The 18,201-nt window shown below is 43.5% G+C and overlaps 1 protein-coding gene across 1 annotated transcript in view; it reads left to right on the top strand.

Annotated features, from left to right (window-relative positions):
• Window positions 1-18,201, top strand: part of SORCS3 (sortilin related VPS10 domain containing receptor 3) — a 481,141-nt gene that overhangs the window by 269,607 nt on the left and 193,333 nt on the right. Inside the window, exon 4 of the mRNA XM_073354429.1 lies at window positions 15,552-15,710. Coding sequence (XP_073210530.1) covers window positions 15,552-15,710 — 159 coding nt within the window. The remainder of the gene's footprint in view (window positions 1-15,551; window positions 15,711-18,201) is intronic.

The raw sequence follows: 18,201 nt of genomic DNA, 5'->3' as shown, positions 1-18,201 counted from the left end.
TTTACACTATGCAGCTGCTTCAGTCTCAGGGCTTCAGGACACAACAATCGTGTAAAGCGTTGAGTTTTACAAAAACAATTGCCTGAAAAAATATTGAGTAGATTGATAAAAGGGTGTAAATTAGTAAAAAGCTAACTCCTTTAATTAAGAAAAACTGGTAATTTATTGGTGAAAATTGGTAAAAACTGAAAATGCGGAACACGAAGAGTATGTCACAACAACATGGCAGAACTGGTCAATATTTTTCACAAGAAAAAGGCGTTTTTTGGTTTAAAAAAGGGTATTTTTGTCAGAAATAAAACTTTGTGGAAATGATTTAAGTTTTCCTTTATTTGTGAAATTTTCTCCCATGCTCTTTTAAGTGAAATTTGTCTAAATCACTTTCTAAATTTTTCCTTTACCAAAAATCCAGTTTCAGTAAGAAAATTTGCTTTTCAGTAAACAAAACATTTGGGAAACAACGTCCATTAAAATTTGACCACAAATTATCACCCAAAATTTTACAAGAAATGAAATGTGGGTCCAGAGGAAACACTGAGAAATCTAATCAGTTTTGAAAATGTTCATGAAATAATTTTCCAAGTTGCTCTATAACATAGCCCCTACTCCAGTGTTGAAGAATAAACACAAACACCACAATGGTGTGACTAATGGAGGAAAGGGAACATTATGAAAATCCAAACAGTATGTTTCTGTGCATGTGTCCCTTATTAGTTAAACAATGCAAGAATTGGAGAAACAGAAAATATATGATGTATTCATATAGGCAGAATTGTATCTGCTTGGCTTTCAAGGTTTTGCCGCCAAAGTCAGTAGATTTTGGACTCTAGCCAATATATAATTTGTTAATACACTAGAATATGGGAGAGATGTGGTGGGATTACAGTAAGGGACTCGAAGTTAGGTCTCTTATGTCCTATTTCCAATGCTGTCATTGACTCTTTTTGTAACCTTGGTCAAGTCACTTTACTTCCTTTCTTTATCTCTGATTTACCTATCTGTAAAAAAATGGGTTTCATATTTACCTCACTAGGATGTTGCGTAGCCTGACTGACTTCGACAATGTCAGGTCAAGATTGACTTAAAACATAGATTGGGTTAAAAGATTTTACAAGGCCTAAGGTTAATAGAAATATTTCCATATTCTTTAAATAAATAACATTTTCCTTCAGTGTTTGCAACCAAAACATAACAGCATCCTGTTAATTCCCGAGAGGAAGGTGCTAAGACACTAGCTTAGAACACGGGAGACCTGTGTTTGACCCTCTGCTCCATCACAGACTTGCTGCGTGACCTTGGGCACGGCATGTAGGCTGAGATCCTCAAAGGTACTTAGGTGCTTAACTACCATTGACTTCAGATGGAGTTAGGTGTCTAAATACCTTTGAGGATGTGAGTCTTAGCCTCTCTGTGCCTCAGTTCCTCATCTGTGATATGGGGATAATAACACTTCCCTACTACTGCACAGTGGTGGTGGTGCGAGCATAAACGCATCAGAGATTGGGTGACACTCAGATAATAGATTCCATATAAGAGTCTAGGGCTATGTCTGTGCAGCAGCTAGGAGGGGGTTTCCCAGCATGGCTAGACAGACACGTTCTAGCTCTGTTCAAGCCAGTGTGTTTTTGCAGTGCGGCCTCAGTGGTGCTGCAGGTGGCTCAGGCCATCCACCTACGTTTGAACCCAAAGGATCAGATGGGATTGCACTTGGGTGGCTAGCTTGCCCTGCCGCGTCCACTCTATAGCCTGTTGGCCTGAGCAGAACTAGCATGTGTCTCTGCCCATATTGGGAGACATGCCCGAAGACAGATAGTCAGGTTCTAATAATCGGTGACCGCAGATGACACATACTACTGTTTATGTTCACTCTCCAAACTGAATAAAATGCAAAAAGGAAATAAACAGTGAAAAGCATGGCGGTATTTACAGATATATTCAGGTTTAATGGTTTCTGGGATGACCCGTAATGCAATCTTTATTTTCTTAAAATATATCAATTTAATGGTTGTGAAACATTATGCAATCCTCAAATGAAATACTCTACTATATATGAGCCCCATCTTACAGACACCTACACGCAGGAGTAGTTTTATTCACACAAATAGCTTTGACTTTAATGGAGCACCTAGCATGAGTAAAGTTATTCACATGCATAAGTGTTTGCAAGATCCAGGCCTGTAGCCACAGAAGTTTTGTTATATAAATGTTGTTTTCAATGTACCTTCCCGTCCATGAATTTTAGTGCACATAGTCTTTGCTTACCCCATATTTTCTACAAGCTTCTCTGCTTTCCTTGGTAAGTTACTGCAACAACGATAATTGCTCTCGTGTTCTGTGGAGAATAGCACAAATGTGCATTGATTCAAATAATATATATGTTATAACTACAAAAGCTACTTATTCCCTTATACCCACAGCATGGAAACAATGCTACTGTTAGAGAAGGCTGGTGATTCTGCATTATGCAAAACCATATTTGGGATTTTACAGCAATTAAGGCTTCTGCCCGTAAAAGCGCAGAGAGTGACAAAAGAACCCCACTGATCTAGCTCGTGCAACGCACCAGTCTGCAGATCAAGGCAAAACATTGATTAGAAACTTTAGAAATCGCTTCTTCTGGCTAATGCACAGTTACACGTAAGCACACGTGGTTGTTTAAGTATCACTCACTTGCTAAAGTGCAAGCCCAGTCCATGAGGTTAGCCGCTCCTGGGCATCTCATTGCCATTATCAGGGAAAACCTGTCATCCACAGGGCTTTCAGAGGAGACACATTCAATGACACAAAACATCTGGTAACTAAAAGAATAGGCTGGATGCCAGTGCTTTGAAAGAGTTCATCCTCTGAGCTGGGACCAGGGAAGACGTATCACCTGGAAATCACTTTTGGCAAATGTAAATGTCTGTCTTTATACAGCACTTCATGCAGTGGTTTTACTTTACCAATAGTTCAGTGCTAAATGATTTGATGCTAAATGGAAAAGTAAAAAGAAGAAAGGTCTAGCATAGCTCCTTCTAGATTTTCAGCTCTCCCCATCTGTCTTAATGGCTGCTTCCCATTGATTAGAAGGCGTCTCTGAGCAGGAATGAGGGTGTCCACATGTTAATTTGTATGCAAAAGCTGGCCCAGGTTGGAGACAACAAGCATCAAAGTCTGCCCAAAACTTGAACTGAATCTTTTCTCCAAGGTTCCAATTAATTTTCTTTTGGAGGAATTGATTTTCATTTTCTCTGCTCTTCCTAATTCAGCAAAGACCAGAAGAGCTAAAATACCATAAGCTAGACTGTATGCGTGGTATACACAGGCAGATGCTAATGTCATGAAATTCCAGCCCAGTTTCATGCAGACTAGAGGGCTGGATAGTTTAGGATGTTAGGTTGCTCATTTAAATGGAATCGCTGAACATCTGTGAGTTCTGACATCTTTACTTTCCGGTCATCTCTCACGCTGAACTCAGAAGGGACTTCTCAACTTTTGGGTCATGCTATAGTGGAGAAGACACTGGACTCAGCTCTAAAGGGATTCTTTAGTGAGGCTGCTGGACACAAACAGACCCTGGGATTCTCTCTGGCTGTCTAGCTCCCACATCCAAACACAACCTGTGCCGTGTAATGTCATCACACAGGGTCTCCCTCTATATCCTGGCTGGACCTCAGCACAGTCATGGAAGGGGCTGTTGAGTTACACTGCAGCAGTAGGCTGTCATCCCCAGCAACCAGTGCCTCAGTTTCTAGAGAGGACCTGCCAAATACAACCAGTTACTGGGCACAGCCTTTCGGGATTGTGAAAAGGGACTTTGTTTGTGGAGAAGAAGGATCCCTATTTCTAAGCACCCCAGAACCGTATGACCACTAAAGGTGGGGAAAAAGAGAAGAAAGATCAAGTTGTGTAACAGAAAAGTTCCTTTCTATGATGCTCTATGAACACATGGAGAAAATTCCTATTTGTCACTATTCTTTTTCAGGTGGAGGGATGGGCGACTTGGATTAATATAAAATGAGAGCAATTGATGTTGGGTAGGATCTGTTATGTGGCTAGCAGTAAAAAGGTTTTACAACCAATCACATACCCAGTGCCAATAAGTGACTCTTTGCCAGGTCAGATACATGCTTCTTGGATGACTTCCATCCCCACCGGCACCCGAAATTTAACAAGCAAATGCTTGCTGTGCCTTGTAATTAAACAGGAAAAGTACACGTGTCCAGTGCCAAGAAGACAAGAGAAAGCAGGGAGACATGTCGTTCTGACCTGCCTAACGATAAAACAATACCGAAGGTTTCTGGTTTGCAGCATGTCTAGTTTGAGTCTTTTCCCCAAATGTTTATATTGTACAAATTAGATCTAGTGTGGGATTTGGCTTCATGTGAAGGTTGGAAGAGGGACCTGAAATCCCTCGGTTCTATTCCTGCCTCTGATCTCACCTAAGCCATGGTATCTTATGCCTCAGTTTCCCCATCTGCATAGAGGAGGTATCATGCCTTCCATGGGGGTCCGGCGCTCTCACTTGGCCCAAACTAGCTTTGATTTGCTGATCTTCAGGGCATGCCACAAGGTGCATCTTTGTGTATGCACTGCTGCAGGGGGTGAGGTTTAATGGGGTTTTGCCAGGCGTTAGGTCTGATGGGTGTGTGAGGGGGTGAGGTTTGTGTTGTGTGGGCAGCTTACTTTTGATTCTTTTTTTTAATTTATGGGTTGGGTGCCTGGAGCCTTGGACAGGCCCCCTATTGCTTCTGTACACATCTAAACAAATAACCAGAAAGAAAAGGGAGGCCACCATGGTGACCTACTTTACAAGGGTATTGCAAGGCTTAATTCAGCACATGAATGGGAACAAGGATTGGGCTGACGGATGGCCTCCTAGCCACTGGATAGTGGGAAGGCATCCATCTTCGTTTGACTAGCCTTGACTGAGCTCTCCTCAGACAAGTAACAGGATTCAGGGGAAAAGCATTGAGATGGTATCACTCCTTCCCCTGAAACCACTCCCACAGAAGAGTGATGGGCGATGGCTCTTTTGCCAGCAAACCTGTCACCCCTGGAATCCCAAAAGGCTCTGCCCACTCCTCCATCCTATTGAATATCTGCACCAAACACATGAAAAGTGAGCTGCCATGGTCTCAGAATACCCAGGTGTGCCCCAACTCTGGGTAACACATGCTAGGAGAACATGGGTCTTTGTCCCTATCCAGTGGTCAGGCCTTATAAGAGGTTTATGGCCATAGAACAAAGGAGGGTGTCACAGAGTGACTGGCCCATTTAAGAGGAAGCGGGGTCTGGTGCTCTTGTGATTGATTACCCAGTGCCCAGTTGGGCTTAAGGGAAGGCACCTGGGCCTTATAAAGGGGGAGACAGCCACTGGGGAAGGAAGGCTACTCACCGACCTCTCTCAACTCAGGGAGGTAGTGGGAGCTGTGGCAGAGGCTGCAGAGAGCAGGAGATCCCAAGTAACCAGGGTAGGGCCAGGAGAGCAGCAGGAGGGATTTGTTTGCCTCAAGAATGAGAGCAAGAGAGCCGAAGGAGGCTGAGTGCCTGGTGGGTGAAGAGCAGACCGGACAGAAGTGCTCCAGGACTGGCTGAAGATGCCAGAGCTGATTATGAACTCAGATGCTGTGGTGACAGAATTTACTTTGGGACTTTTGAGGATTGTTTTGAACTGTTTGTTATTCAGCCAGCCCCGGGCATGAAATGGTGTGAGCCTGGAGAAAGCCTGTGTGGGTGCTTGGAGAGAAAGGGAAACCGAGATAGGTCTCTGCAGAGCCATGGTTGGCACCGAGGGTTGGGGAAACACCTATTTACCAGGGAGGTCAGGGGGGACACACAACTGCGATCGCACTGTCCCAGTGTTCCCCTCTCTCATAGATTCAAGCGCCTTAATTGCCACAGGGAAGATGTGGAGACTGGATTATGGGCAGTTGCCCAAGGAGTGTGAACAGCAGGGGTTGCTCTCACCACTCCCCCCAGGTTAGAACTGCTTACCCAAGCCAAGGAAAGGAGACTCTGTGTGTGTATGGGCTCCCTTTTGCCGTTAGCATAGGTGGAGAGCCGTGGGCTCTGCCCGAATGCCCATACTGAAGCCCCGATTGTGAAAGGCTTCAAGCTCAGTCGGTGGTGTGAGACCCATTGGGACAGATACCCTGATACACTTGAGGTACGGCATTGAACCCCAGAGCTGTGTGATCCTGCAGAGTTTGCTGGTGTGCAATTAAAACAAAAAGCCTGCATGGAAAGGAGGCTTCTGGTGAGAGCTTCGTCTGGAGACCTAAATGGATTTTGAGAGGCTTGTTTGGCTGTTTCTTCATGGTTCGTATAGCGTAAACCCCTTGCTGAAGCCTTGGAAACTGGTTTCACTGTGTTTCATTGCTCAATTTGTACGTGTGTCTGTCCCATTTTTCATTTTTCAATAATAAATACAGTGGTGAAAGTCACCTTTAACACTTAAAGATTGCTTGGATTTTATGGGATTGTATCGAAGTGAGTGCCAAGGTATAAAAAAGCCTTACGGTTGAGGTACTTTTATAACACATGCTCCATAAAACCTTATAAAGTGAGTGAAGTGCACTTCATCCTTTCAGGTTCCAGTGTTATAGTTCGGAGAGCTAGTGATCTGATGCTATTCTCATTAATTAAATCTCTTATTAATGGTAATGTTCAAGCAATAAGAAGTGAAGCTACAAGAAGCTAGACTAGCGTAGGTCCAGAATCATTAGCTCTCCGGAAACCTCAGCAAATCTGTACCAGGAGATTGATGTCCACAAGTTGTTGGGGAAATCCCTGTCTCAACTTCAAGCAAGATATTGAGCCCAAGAAATGGGGCTGGGGCTGTCTCATGATAAAGAAAATAGCATCACAAATTTCAATAATGATTCATCTAGGAACAGAGGACTGGAAAAGACTTCCTGGATCACTGAGTCTAGTGCCAAGCTTTTGCTTCCACTATTCCTGCTGGGAGGCTGCTCCAGAACCTCATTCCTCTGATGGTTAGAAATCTCCTAATTTTCAGCCTAAATTTATTCACAACCAATTTATATTCATTTGTTCTGGTGCCAACATAGTCCTTTAGCTTTAGCTCTTCTCCCTCCCTGGTGTTTACCCTTCCGATTTGCAAAATCCCCACTCTATTACCTCTAGATTGCTGCTTGGAGTCCAGCCCAGGTTAGTAGCTGAGTAGAAGCTGTTACTATCTGAAGGCTGTCCTGTTTGGTGGCCTATGTCAAACACATTGCTACGGTTGTTATCCTCAGGGAAGAGGCAAAGACTGAACGGACAAAGAGATGGAATTTCCGAAATACCTTCTCACCCATTCCTAGCCAGGGTTGGGATAACACTGCCAGGGCTACAAGCGAAGGTTTATTAGCCCTTTACCTGACCTGGGATAAACAGCACTTTGGTGCAATGTCGCCCTTTTCACAAACACCGTGCGGGTCTTCTTTGGAAAGTTATCTTGTAACTATGGTGCTTTCTTACTTGGCAGATTGGCTCCCTGTGTGTATTCAGCATCAGATCTGCTGATTTTAGGCATTAAAGAACTGTAAGCTGTTGCTACTTTATTCTCCTGTTACTCCTGCAGGAGTCTATTTCTTCTTGGACAACTTCAATAGATGTTTTAACTAAGGGCTGGTCTCAACACGGACGTTCACCAGCTTGAGTGAAAGGGTGCTTTTAAATGGTGCAGAAAGCCTGTGTGGACTCTCTCAATTCAATTAAAGAAGCTGGTTTCTGTTGAGGTAGCTTGTGTCGTAAATTTACAGACCCATTTAAACCAATGTGTGCGCCCCCTCGGGGCTTTGTACTGGTTTATTTAAATGGACTAAAATTGTTTTTTAAATAGAACTGATTTAGAACCCTAACCCTGATTCAAAATGTTTGTACAGATGCGACCTCAGGTGCAATGTGTTACATCTGTGCAACCCCTATTGAAGGCAGTTCCAAAGACAGGAAGGTTGCCATGGTATAACTGAAGACATTGGCTTGCAGGATCTTTATATACCGGTGATGCTGGAGGGAAAGGAAGGGAAGAACTGGTCGGAAAACCAACATTTTCAATAGACTAATCGTCATTTGAAATGTTTTGGCTGAAAGATATTGGTTTTCCTTAGGAGGTTTTGAAGGGATGAGAACTGAAAATTTTTGGTTTGAATGAACATTGTGAAAGAAAAAACAACATTGTTTGTATCGCTTTGACTTACAATGTTGTTCCATTCTGTTTTGTTTTGGTTTCTATAAACAAAAATGATTTTTTTAATATTGCAACAAAACTAATCTTTGGTTTGAATTAACGTTTTGACATTAAAACATCATTTGATCTTGTTTGTTTTTCTTAACTGAGAAGCTGAAACAAAACTGCATTTTAAGCCAAAATTAAACAAACCTTTAAATTGGAATGGACATTTCCCCATTTTCACCTCCGATAAAACCACATTTTTTTCAGCAGTAAAACTGTCTGCATGAAAAATTCCAGCAAGCTCCAGAAAGAGCCAGGCTTGACTTTGAGCCTGAAGGTTTAGCAGGTAGAAAATCATCTTTTCACTCGTAAGATGAGCACATTTGATATGGAAATATCAGAGGCAATAAACAGGGTGCTATTTTTACAGTCACTTCTCAAAACAAACCTCATTTTTAATCACAAACCAGTGCAATGCACAGCTAATGATGAAGTTACTGACGTTATGCCAAGGAACAAAGCTCTTCTTTAGCTCAGCAGGTTTGGAAGGGTTGTGGGGTTTTTTTTTTTCAACACCATTTTATGTTGGGAAATAAAAGTGAGGCTGGAGATTCTGAAATAGACACAGTTCATGAAAAGCATATTACAAGTGAACAGGAAAATCAGAAGGCTCTAAATAATAGTTTAGTGCCATGTATTTATTTCTGGGAACAAAAGGCATTTATTTTGAGCCTGTCTTCTTTATTCATTTAGTAGGATGCTTCCTGCTAATGTAACTCAGTGGTGCTATTGCTGAAGATATTGCACCTATAAAACTTCTCTGTGCCCATTTAAAGAGACGTGATCTGGTAATTTACAGTCAAAATGTATGTTTGGTTGGGAAATAAAATAAAAGGGTTTCACAAAACCTGATATTAATAAAAATGCCTTTTATGGCAGGTTGTTTCAATTGCAGTCAAAAGGCATTTCAATCAAAGATTCCACTGTGTGCAAAGCAGACTCATTGCCTTCTATAGGGAGGGAGAGCCGGATGAAGAGGGGACGGTAAGGCTTTCAGTCTGAATGCTCTGCTGTGCGATGAGTGACACGGATAATACGGTTTAAGAGAGATACGGAGCTGGATTTATGTGCAGGGCAGGTGAGAGGGAGCCACAGTTTGGCGCTTCCATGCACCGAGGGTTCACTCCTGCACCGTGGAAGGTGATGGGAGCCAATGGGGACTCCGAATGCTAGGCGTAGTGGAGTATTAGTGAAAGCCGTACTAATGCCGTGTGACGCTTTGTCCCCGTCTAGTGGTTAGCGCTTGTAAAGAGGTTTATGAGTCTCCCACTGCAGCTAGGCTTTGAGCTCAAGTGTTAGAGGCTCATGCTTTCAGACCCTCAGCTCCGTAGGTTCCAGTCCCACCTAAGGGTATTATTACATTAGTGTCATCAGTGGCACTCAGTATTTCATCTGAAGAAGTGGGGGTTTTATCCACGAAAGCTTATGCCCAAATAAATCTGTTAGTCTTTAAGGTGCCACCAGACTCCTTGTTGTTTTTATGGATACAGACTAACACCGCTACCCCTGATACTTGACACTCAATATTTCAGTGGCCCTGGTGACATGATGTGACTGCCTCCCACTTCCAAGCCCACTGTGGCTCAGTAGGGAGATTCCTGGGCTCGCCCTTGTAAAAGGTGCAGCAGCTGTAGCTTCCCCCATTGCCCATGGAGGAAGCTCCATCCTCCATGCCAGGTGTAGAGTGCCTCCCTGCTTCCCATGCAAGCCAGCGGTTACTTTGAACAATATAGCCCCTCGGTTGGGTTTTTGTTGCCGACATGAGGAGTTAGCCCTATGACTCCCATTAACTTCTGTAGAAGTTGTGCGGCTAACTCTACTGATGGGCTCTGAAAATCTCAGCCCACAGGCATAAGCCCAACATTGCCCTTGGAAGGGATCCTGTGGCCCCGGATGAGACTCCCTGTTCTTTGGTTCCTGCTCTGAAAGCATGAGCCTTTCTCATCTGGTGTTTATGCAGAGATGCTCTGAACAGAATAATCACACCCACCCACTGCTCCAGCTTTGGCTGGCTTTATTCACGAGCTCTCCAGGCTTGTAAACAAGCACTGCTGTCCAAAATGAACCAGGCAGTTAGGACTTGACTGTCTTCCAGATCTGTTGGAGTGTTACGTGGGTGAAATTCACACTGGGCACAGGGCCAGCACAGGACCCTAAACAGTATCTGAAGCCCAGTTAACCCCTGAAGGGGACTCGCGTGCTGTAGGGTCTCGAATTTCACCCATATATGATCATCCAGCTGAAGGGGTTCACAAGAGAGGACCCCCTCCATACCAGTAACCTCTGTGCTTATTGCACCTGCCTTCCCGCTGCAGCCCCTGAGACCGGGACTTCGCCGTTCAGGCGAGGATAAGCTTTGGAGCTGCAGCATCGGGAGGAATGCCATGTCGTAGCAATCCTCGGCTCAAGTACTTTTTCAAGGACTTCCCCTTCACAGTAATCAACTCCTCCCGTCCAGTCCCATTTCAAAGCCACAGAAGGCACAAAAATATATACTCTAGAATGCAGCAAGGTGAAACGTAATTTCCTCTTTAATAAAGGGTGCCATTTAATCTAATATTATAGAAAATGATTAGATCTTAAAAACCTATAAATTACATCTGACAACTCGCTGGTGCTCCTTTGCCGTTCCTTATAGCAAGTATAAATGGCAACACCAGGAAGTGACAGAGGAGTTGGTTCTGGCTGGAGTTTGTTTATTGGCTCTTAATGAAAAGCGATTAATCTAAATCGCTAGTGGGGTGGATCCTTTGTCAGGGCCCCATAATGAGAAGTGGCAGTTTTGCCCTTTGACAAATGTGCTGCTATTTCCCTCTAACAAAAGTGTTTTTATTTTGTGGGTTGTTTTTTGTTTTGTTTTGTTTTTGTTTGCGGTGGAAAAATACTAATAAAATAAACCCCAAATCACCCACTCACTGTTTCCTCCTTATCAGCCCACCTCCCCCCGCCCCCAGTTAAAGCACCATCAAACTGAACCAGCCCCAGCTGCAAAAACACAGAACGGCCTTTTATTTGCGACCATTATCACACTTCCTATTTCTTCTGAGCTGCTTTGTTTGTGGCCAGTGTTGCATGGAATGATGGATTATAATGACGGTACCCTCAGTAGTAATATTGATACTTCAGTGCAATCCCCACCCCTTTTAATAGAAAGGATGATATAGTCTTTTGCAGAAGCAGGAGGGTGAAGGAGGGGAGAGAGCAGCCGATGTAACCAGCCCTTAGCAAGGCCAGCTGTCAGCAGTCTCTCTTGCAGCTCTTATTTGCCTCCTCTTTCTCACTAAGGTTGCCAGTTAAGTTTCCACTCTTTGGTGGCTTTGTTATGTCCCCTGCTGCAAGACGTGGGGTGCTCAGAGCATTGATTTGTGCCCCCTCCAATGTAAGCAAGCTGTCTCTCCTCCCCTGCTGACAATTAAGTGCTGGCAATATGCTTGGGGCTGTACAAATGAAGACGGTCTCTGACCAAAGAGCTTGGAGTCAAGGAGGCTTGGGGGGGGAGGGGGGAGCAAGGTGCACTGGGAAACCCAGAGGAGGAGAACAGTCTTTGGATGGTTTATTTTTATAATTCATTTCTTGTGGGAGGAAGTGAGCCTTCAGATGGGGCTTGAATGTGGAGACAGTGGGGATTTGGGACCTCATCCGAACAAACTGACGATTATAAGAGTGTTTGACTTCAGTGGGCATTGGATTGGTGAAGGATTGGATAGGGAAGGATTTGATGTGTGACCCAGTGGGGGAGTGGATATGATCTCGTCTCCGTCTAGTACCTGGTCCCAGGGACCATACTTACCCATAGTAAACATGTCTCCTTCAGCTCAAGTGGTAGGAGGTGATGCGTTTTGTATTGTAGGTCCAAGGTTTAACCCCCCTGTGTGACTATTGAGCATCTGTGCTTAGGGAGACATGGTTTGTAATTTTGTGCTGGCCATTTTGCACTCCAGAAATTTTCCTTTATCTAAGATGACGTGGTTTGCACGAAAACGTAGGAGCGGTTGAGATTGTGCATGTTTTGAGACAGCATTTGGTTTCTCTCCAGACAAAATCTCAAGCCCTGCTGTTTTCATTAGGAAGCAATGCGATCTTGTCACCTGCCAATGAGTGACAATGGGCTCATTTTTATTATCTTCGATGTGGCAGGGAGATTAAGGAGCTTGCTCAAGCCAGCACAGTGAGCCAGGAGAAGAGTTACCGTTCCGGAGACATTCCACAGTGTGGTAGGGCAAAGAGGGAATACACAGGCCACAAATAATCCTTCTGTATGTTCCCAGTGTTTAGGTGCTGCCTACAAACTGCTAGGAACTGAGAGAGTGGAACTAGGACTTGAGCTGAGGGTGAATTTGAAGGACAGAGGTGTTTCTTGTGGATGCACACAGTTCTTTTCCTTGTTCCTCCCACATTCTGTTTTCCTGATCCAAAGTCCATTGATATCAGGAGAAAGAGTCCCACTGATCTCCCGAGAACTTTGAGGTTTATGTTACGGCAAAGCCCGTCTCAATATCTCCGTTGTTGCTTTGGCTATTCTGGTTATGCCATTATGATAATGCTGCTATATGTGCAATCATGGCAAAGGCACATGCAAATCAAATCCACAATTGTAACTGCATTTCGGACCCCGTTCTGCAGCCCTGGCGCCCATGAATAGCCCCATTGACATCACTGTGACAGCACTTATAAGTAACAGGATCAGGACCCCTGTGCATCCTGTTGTATGTCTACCATGTTGAAAAATCTCGTCCAGACTATATCTAGCTGCCCTGAGCTTTCTATCTCGAGAGCTCAGGACAAGACTTTGCAAGTGAACTTTTAATATATGGCTTTGTTAGCTTGGTAACCTTTAGTGACATCATTATGGAATATCTCTTTATTCCCCAAGTATCCTGCGTTTAAATGTAAGGTCCACCTGGAGTACCTTGCTCGCTTACCAGTCTGCAGATGCAAGCAAATGTTACTAATGCACACTACAAATATCTTTCTTACACATGCAATACCCTTTGAATGCAAAGAGATATAGCTTGGAGCACAGTACTTCCCAGCGGAAGCTATACGTGATAGCAAAAGCTTTTTTTCCAAAATGGGGAATAAACCTTTCTTGTCCAGAGCAAAGCCTTTCTTGTCCAGAGGAAAGGAGGCATGTGTTTTAATTTGATTAGAAAGGGGGAAAATCCAAGATTAAGAGCTGACCTGTTCCTTTTCCTGGTTGGTGGCCTCAGGTTCTTGAGCTTCCATTACCAATTTATTGATGTCTTCTGTTAGCCAGCTGCCCATGGTGGCAAGCAGATCACAGTACTAAGTACCCTTCTGTTGCCAGCAAAGTATCAGTAGGTAAAGATTGCTTTATGATGTTGTGCAAGTAGAATATTCTTCTGTGGATCCCAAAAGAGATGTGCCATGAAGGTCAACAGCATCTCAGGATAGTGGATTTCTGAGCTTGGTGAGGGACTTTTCTGCAGAGCACTTGTTTTCCATTCAAATTGGCTGATGATGGATAGTAGTTTTAAAAACTGCCTTTAAAATGGAAACTTTCAGATTAAAGATCATATACTTATTTAAAAACAACAACAACCCTTCCGCAGAAAAGTCCTTTCCTCTGTTAATCAAAATTGGTTAATTAAATCAGAATGAATTAAAAAAAATAGTTTAATTTTAATCATTTAATCCTGATTACCCCCTTTCTGCATCTCACAGAGCTCTATGCAGTGAAAAGGGACGCTATGCAATTACACTTCTGATTTCAAGTCAGTTTCACTTTATGTTTCAGGTGCGATTTATTGCATGTTTAAAATTAAAGGCCTGCTCAAGTGCTATGCTTGATTGGGGCCTAATACAGATTCTTGCCGGTCTTTCTAATGGAACTTGTATGATTAAATGGTCGCTGGTTAGATGTTCGTCTGTGTCCCTAAATTGTCTTGTATTGTTTAACTCGGTAAAGCTTTCTGGAGCAATGTTTATATGGAGACACTATACAGAACAAAGTTGTATTGAGTCTCAGGTCTGCAGCTAAGAGGTGGATCCTAGGTTTGATTTCCAATGGACAAGGAAGTAGTGTTTTTTGAATCTTCTACTGTATCAATAACCTGCTGTGTTTAGCATATATGTAGTTTAGCCCCCACTGTTTGTTTTATTTCATTGTATTACATTGGCTGTAATGTGCTTTGTTTTTCTCAAGATGTTAGTAAGATGGCAAGCTGAGTTAAGGTTTTCCAAAGGGTTTTCTTGGTTACTTTGACATAGGGAATGGTAAAAGATAATATAGAAGAAAGACATTTTATGATACTCATCTTACGTTCTAATTAAATCCAGAGGCATGAATTATCTCCCTACTTGCAGAAATAGAACAATTTCATTGTCCTGCACTGGGGAAAAATGGCTTCATTAAATGTTATGTGAACAATCACTGTAGTAGGGATGGTAAGTATGACGCACGCACAAACTGGTGCCTAAATTCTGACCGCACAGCTGACACAGACAGCCAGGCTGGGAAATCTCCCCTTTCCAATGGCATAAAACTTTCACTTCTAGCTCCGCAAGGTAGCAAGATATGGGACCTTAAATCCAAATGCTGCCCATCTTGGAACTTGAGACTGTACATTTGGAAAGCGAATTTGACATTTGGGGAGAAAGTGGGGGACACTTCTGTGGCAGGTTGGAAACAAATAAACCTGGTGGCTGTTTGAAGCAACTCAGAGGTTTGGGATATTGGAAGTAGTCCTGCTAGAGATGGATTAGTGGGCGAAGAGCAGGTGAGGGAAGTCAGAAGTCCATGTTAAACTTCACAACTCTTTTAGACTATATGTGTCTCATGGTTCTGATTTATTCTATTTTCTCTATATACATGGTGGAGGTGTGTAAAATATAGTGTGCTGTGGTATAATGGTTTTGTCAGCTGGAGTTTGAAATGAGCAGAGTCCTCCTAGGTGATGAAGCCACAAGTAAGCTATCCAGATCATCTCCAGTGAGTGCCTGTGAATCTTTTATAGCCCATCTCAGTATAAGATATTCTGTATATGCCATATATGTTACATTAACTACAGCTGGTCAAAAATTTTTCACTGGAAAAATAATTCAACCAAAATTGGCTTTTGGATCAAAACAAAAATGTTCATTTTAGTCAAAATTTTCCAATTTTTCAAACAAAAACCCTAGGGAATCCTGATGAGCTGTTTGCAGTCTAAGGCTGATAATGAAATGCTGAGCAGTTTCTGATTCCATCTTATTTAAGGCAGTGTTGCCAGTTCATTCTTATATAAATATGTTTCAGGTTACATGGATTCTGACTTTCCCATTAACCCTGTTCTGTTTCCTTCTCTCTCTCTCCAATTGTCCTATTTAGATAATGCTCCTGGGTGACCCGGAGATTGAGAGCAGCATATTGATCAGCTCCGATGAAGGGGCCACCTATCAAAAGTACCGGCTGAACTTTTACATCCAGAGCCTGCTGTTCCATCCCAAGCAGGAGGACTGGATTCTGGCCTATAGTCTCGATCAAAAGGTGAGCAACTCATTTCAGATTCAAGTGATTATTTCCCAGAGTCCGGTGACAAAGACATTGTCAAGAAGAACAACCATATATTTAGAAAGTGACTATGTGGCACCATTACACTCAGCAGACCTGCTTTCTGGGTTGATTCTGAGGCAGATCTGCTGACTTCGGTGACATAGTTTAGTTTTTGCTGCATTAGCCTTTCAGAGCCAAAATAGCTCCATGGCAGCAAAGCTGTATTCTGTTCCTCCTTGGGCATCCTCACCCGAATCGCTTGCTAAGGGATGATTTAGTTGGGGATTGGTCCCGCTTTGAGCAGGGGGTTGGACTAGATGACCTCCTGAGGTTCCTCCCAACCCTGATAGTCTATGATTCTGTGATTCCAACCAGTCACTCCTGTGCAAACCCACCAAAGGCAGGGATGTTGCGCCGTTCTTATTGAGAACACAGTTTTGCCTGTGGAAGGTTATTAATGGTGCTGATAAGAGAGATGAAAGGAATCCTAGAGCCAGATTTGACAGGATGTGCTAAAGATCTAGCCACTTATTTAGGGGCCTAAATGGTTCCTGAGCTCTTCTGAAAATCTGGCACTTGGAGCCCGAATTGCATTTGCAAGGGCTGTTTTTTTGGGAGGGTGGGGGATTCTTTCTGTTTGGAAACCAAACACGTTTGGTCTGGAAATCACTCAGCAGCAATACACTTGAAACCCCATCATGCCCTTCTTACGGTCGCTTTTCAGAGTGGAACTGCAATGAAAACAAAATCCTTACCTTTGCTACCGTCAATGTCTAATGATAGATTGTTGAAATGGAAAGAACTTTAAAGATCCACTTTACTTTCCCCTCCTTATGGCATTTAATTTTTACCATTCACTCAGCTGCTGTGCAGTTCACTCTGCTCGTTTGTTTCAGTTCCTGGGTTCTCGCGCTAGGGGCCAATACTAGATACTGGGCCAAAGCTATTTGGCAGCATTTCTTTTCAAATACTGGTGCGTCAGCTCTTTCTAGTCTCTTCCTCCCAATCAGCTTGCCCTGGGAGCTATTTAGTATACACTGTAATAAGTCACATACCCTACCACAGCAGCACCTTCAAACAGTAACTAGAACATAACCTCTATATCCCCTTGTTAGCAGAATGCAATGGCCGTTGCCAGGTGTATGTTGTTTCTCCTCTGAGTGGCCTGAGTGACATTTACAGGCTCAAAGCCATTGTAAATAGACTTCTTTCATAGTACCAGAGTGTTATTGTATGGAAGACTTAGCCAAATGTCAAATATCTTGTGAGCTCAGACGTTCAACGTAACCAGAAACGTTGAAGCTGGATTGAAAGACCAATAGACTCGTTTGATGTCCCTGCATGGTTTGATGCCGCTTTTAAGCTAGAGGTAAAGGTTGTTAAACGGCGCTTCTTTTCACACAGAGACAGCCCTGTAAGAAAGAGACAGCTGATGAGGTACACAGGATGGGATAAACTGAATTTAATGTGTCAGGCGTGTGTCTGCACGGAGGCTCAACTATGAAACCAGGGAACCATTTGCTCCTTGGTTCACACAGGGGGCCTGCTTTTCTCTTTCAGTAAGGCTCCTTTGTGCCACGCTAGCAGAGTAAAGGGGCTCAAAATAGGTGAAAAAGGCCCCCTAGAATATGTTCTGTGCATGGGGCTTTTCCAGCTGGTGTAGAACTGGCACATGGGCTCAATGCCATCCCTGCTCTCACCACCTGCCTTAAGTGGTGTGGTCGGAGTGTACAGCACTACAGCTAGTCTCCACTTCCCACGGCTCACTGGGAACCACTGGAAGCTGAATATGGGTTAGAGCATTCCTGAGGTTGCTCTAATTTACCTCGGGGGCTGAGCAGATCTCTGCACAGCCCCAGAATACAAGTAGTGTAAAGCTGACTAAATGCCACCTCCCTCCATCCCCGACCTCCCAGCTTGCCCTAAGTTCAGGAGAGGGGTCACTGAGAATCAGGCTCTGTGTATTTGCAAGATATATGTCGCATATGTCTCCACTTGGGGATTACATTTTGCTTAGTGTAAAGCATTAGGAATTATAGCACTGAGCACCGAGGGCTTTTCCTAATCAGAAAGCAGACCTTCGGAGGAGCCACTGTTCCTCGGCACTCTTTTTTTGTTGACAACTTGGCATAAACTAGCCTGGCGACAGAGAGTTGTCAACTCGACTAAGCCTTGTACGGGCATCTCGCCAAGGAGGCTGCTAATGGCCAGAACTGAATTTTTCAGCTACCATGTGCACAATTTTCACCTCTTTATGTGTAAAGATTGACTTGCACAGAGCAAAATATATATACAGTTTGAGGTTTGAAATGCAAGAGTCATCATCTGGGCAACTGATGGTTGTATTGTTGGAATCAGATTAAAGATGGAAGGCCAGATAATCCAGGGAAGCTATGCCAGTTCACACCTGCTGAAGATCTGACCGAGCAAACATGCACTACCTTTCTTTAAGGAAAAATGAAAGTGGATCAAATCAGACTGTGCA

This window comes from Lepidochelys kempii, chromosome 7 (genome assembly GCF_965140265.1).
Source record: "Lepidochelys kempii isolate rLepKem1 chromosome 7, rLepKem1.hap2, whole genome shotgun sequence".
Lineage (NCBI taxonomy): Eukaryota > Metazoa > Chordata > Testudines > Cheloniidae > Lepidochelys > Lepidochelys kempii.
The sequence above is the reverse complement of the archived record's forward strand: the minus strand, read 5'-3'. Positions and strand labels throughout refer to the sequence as shown.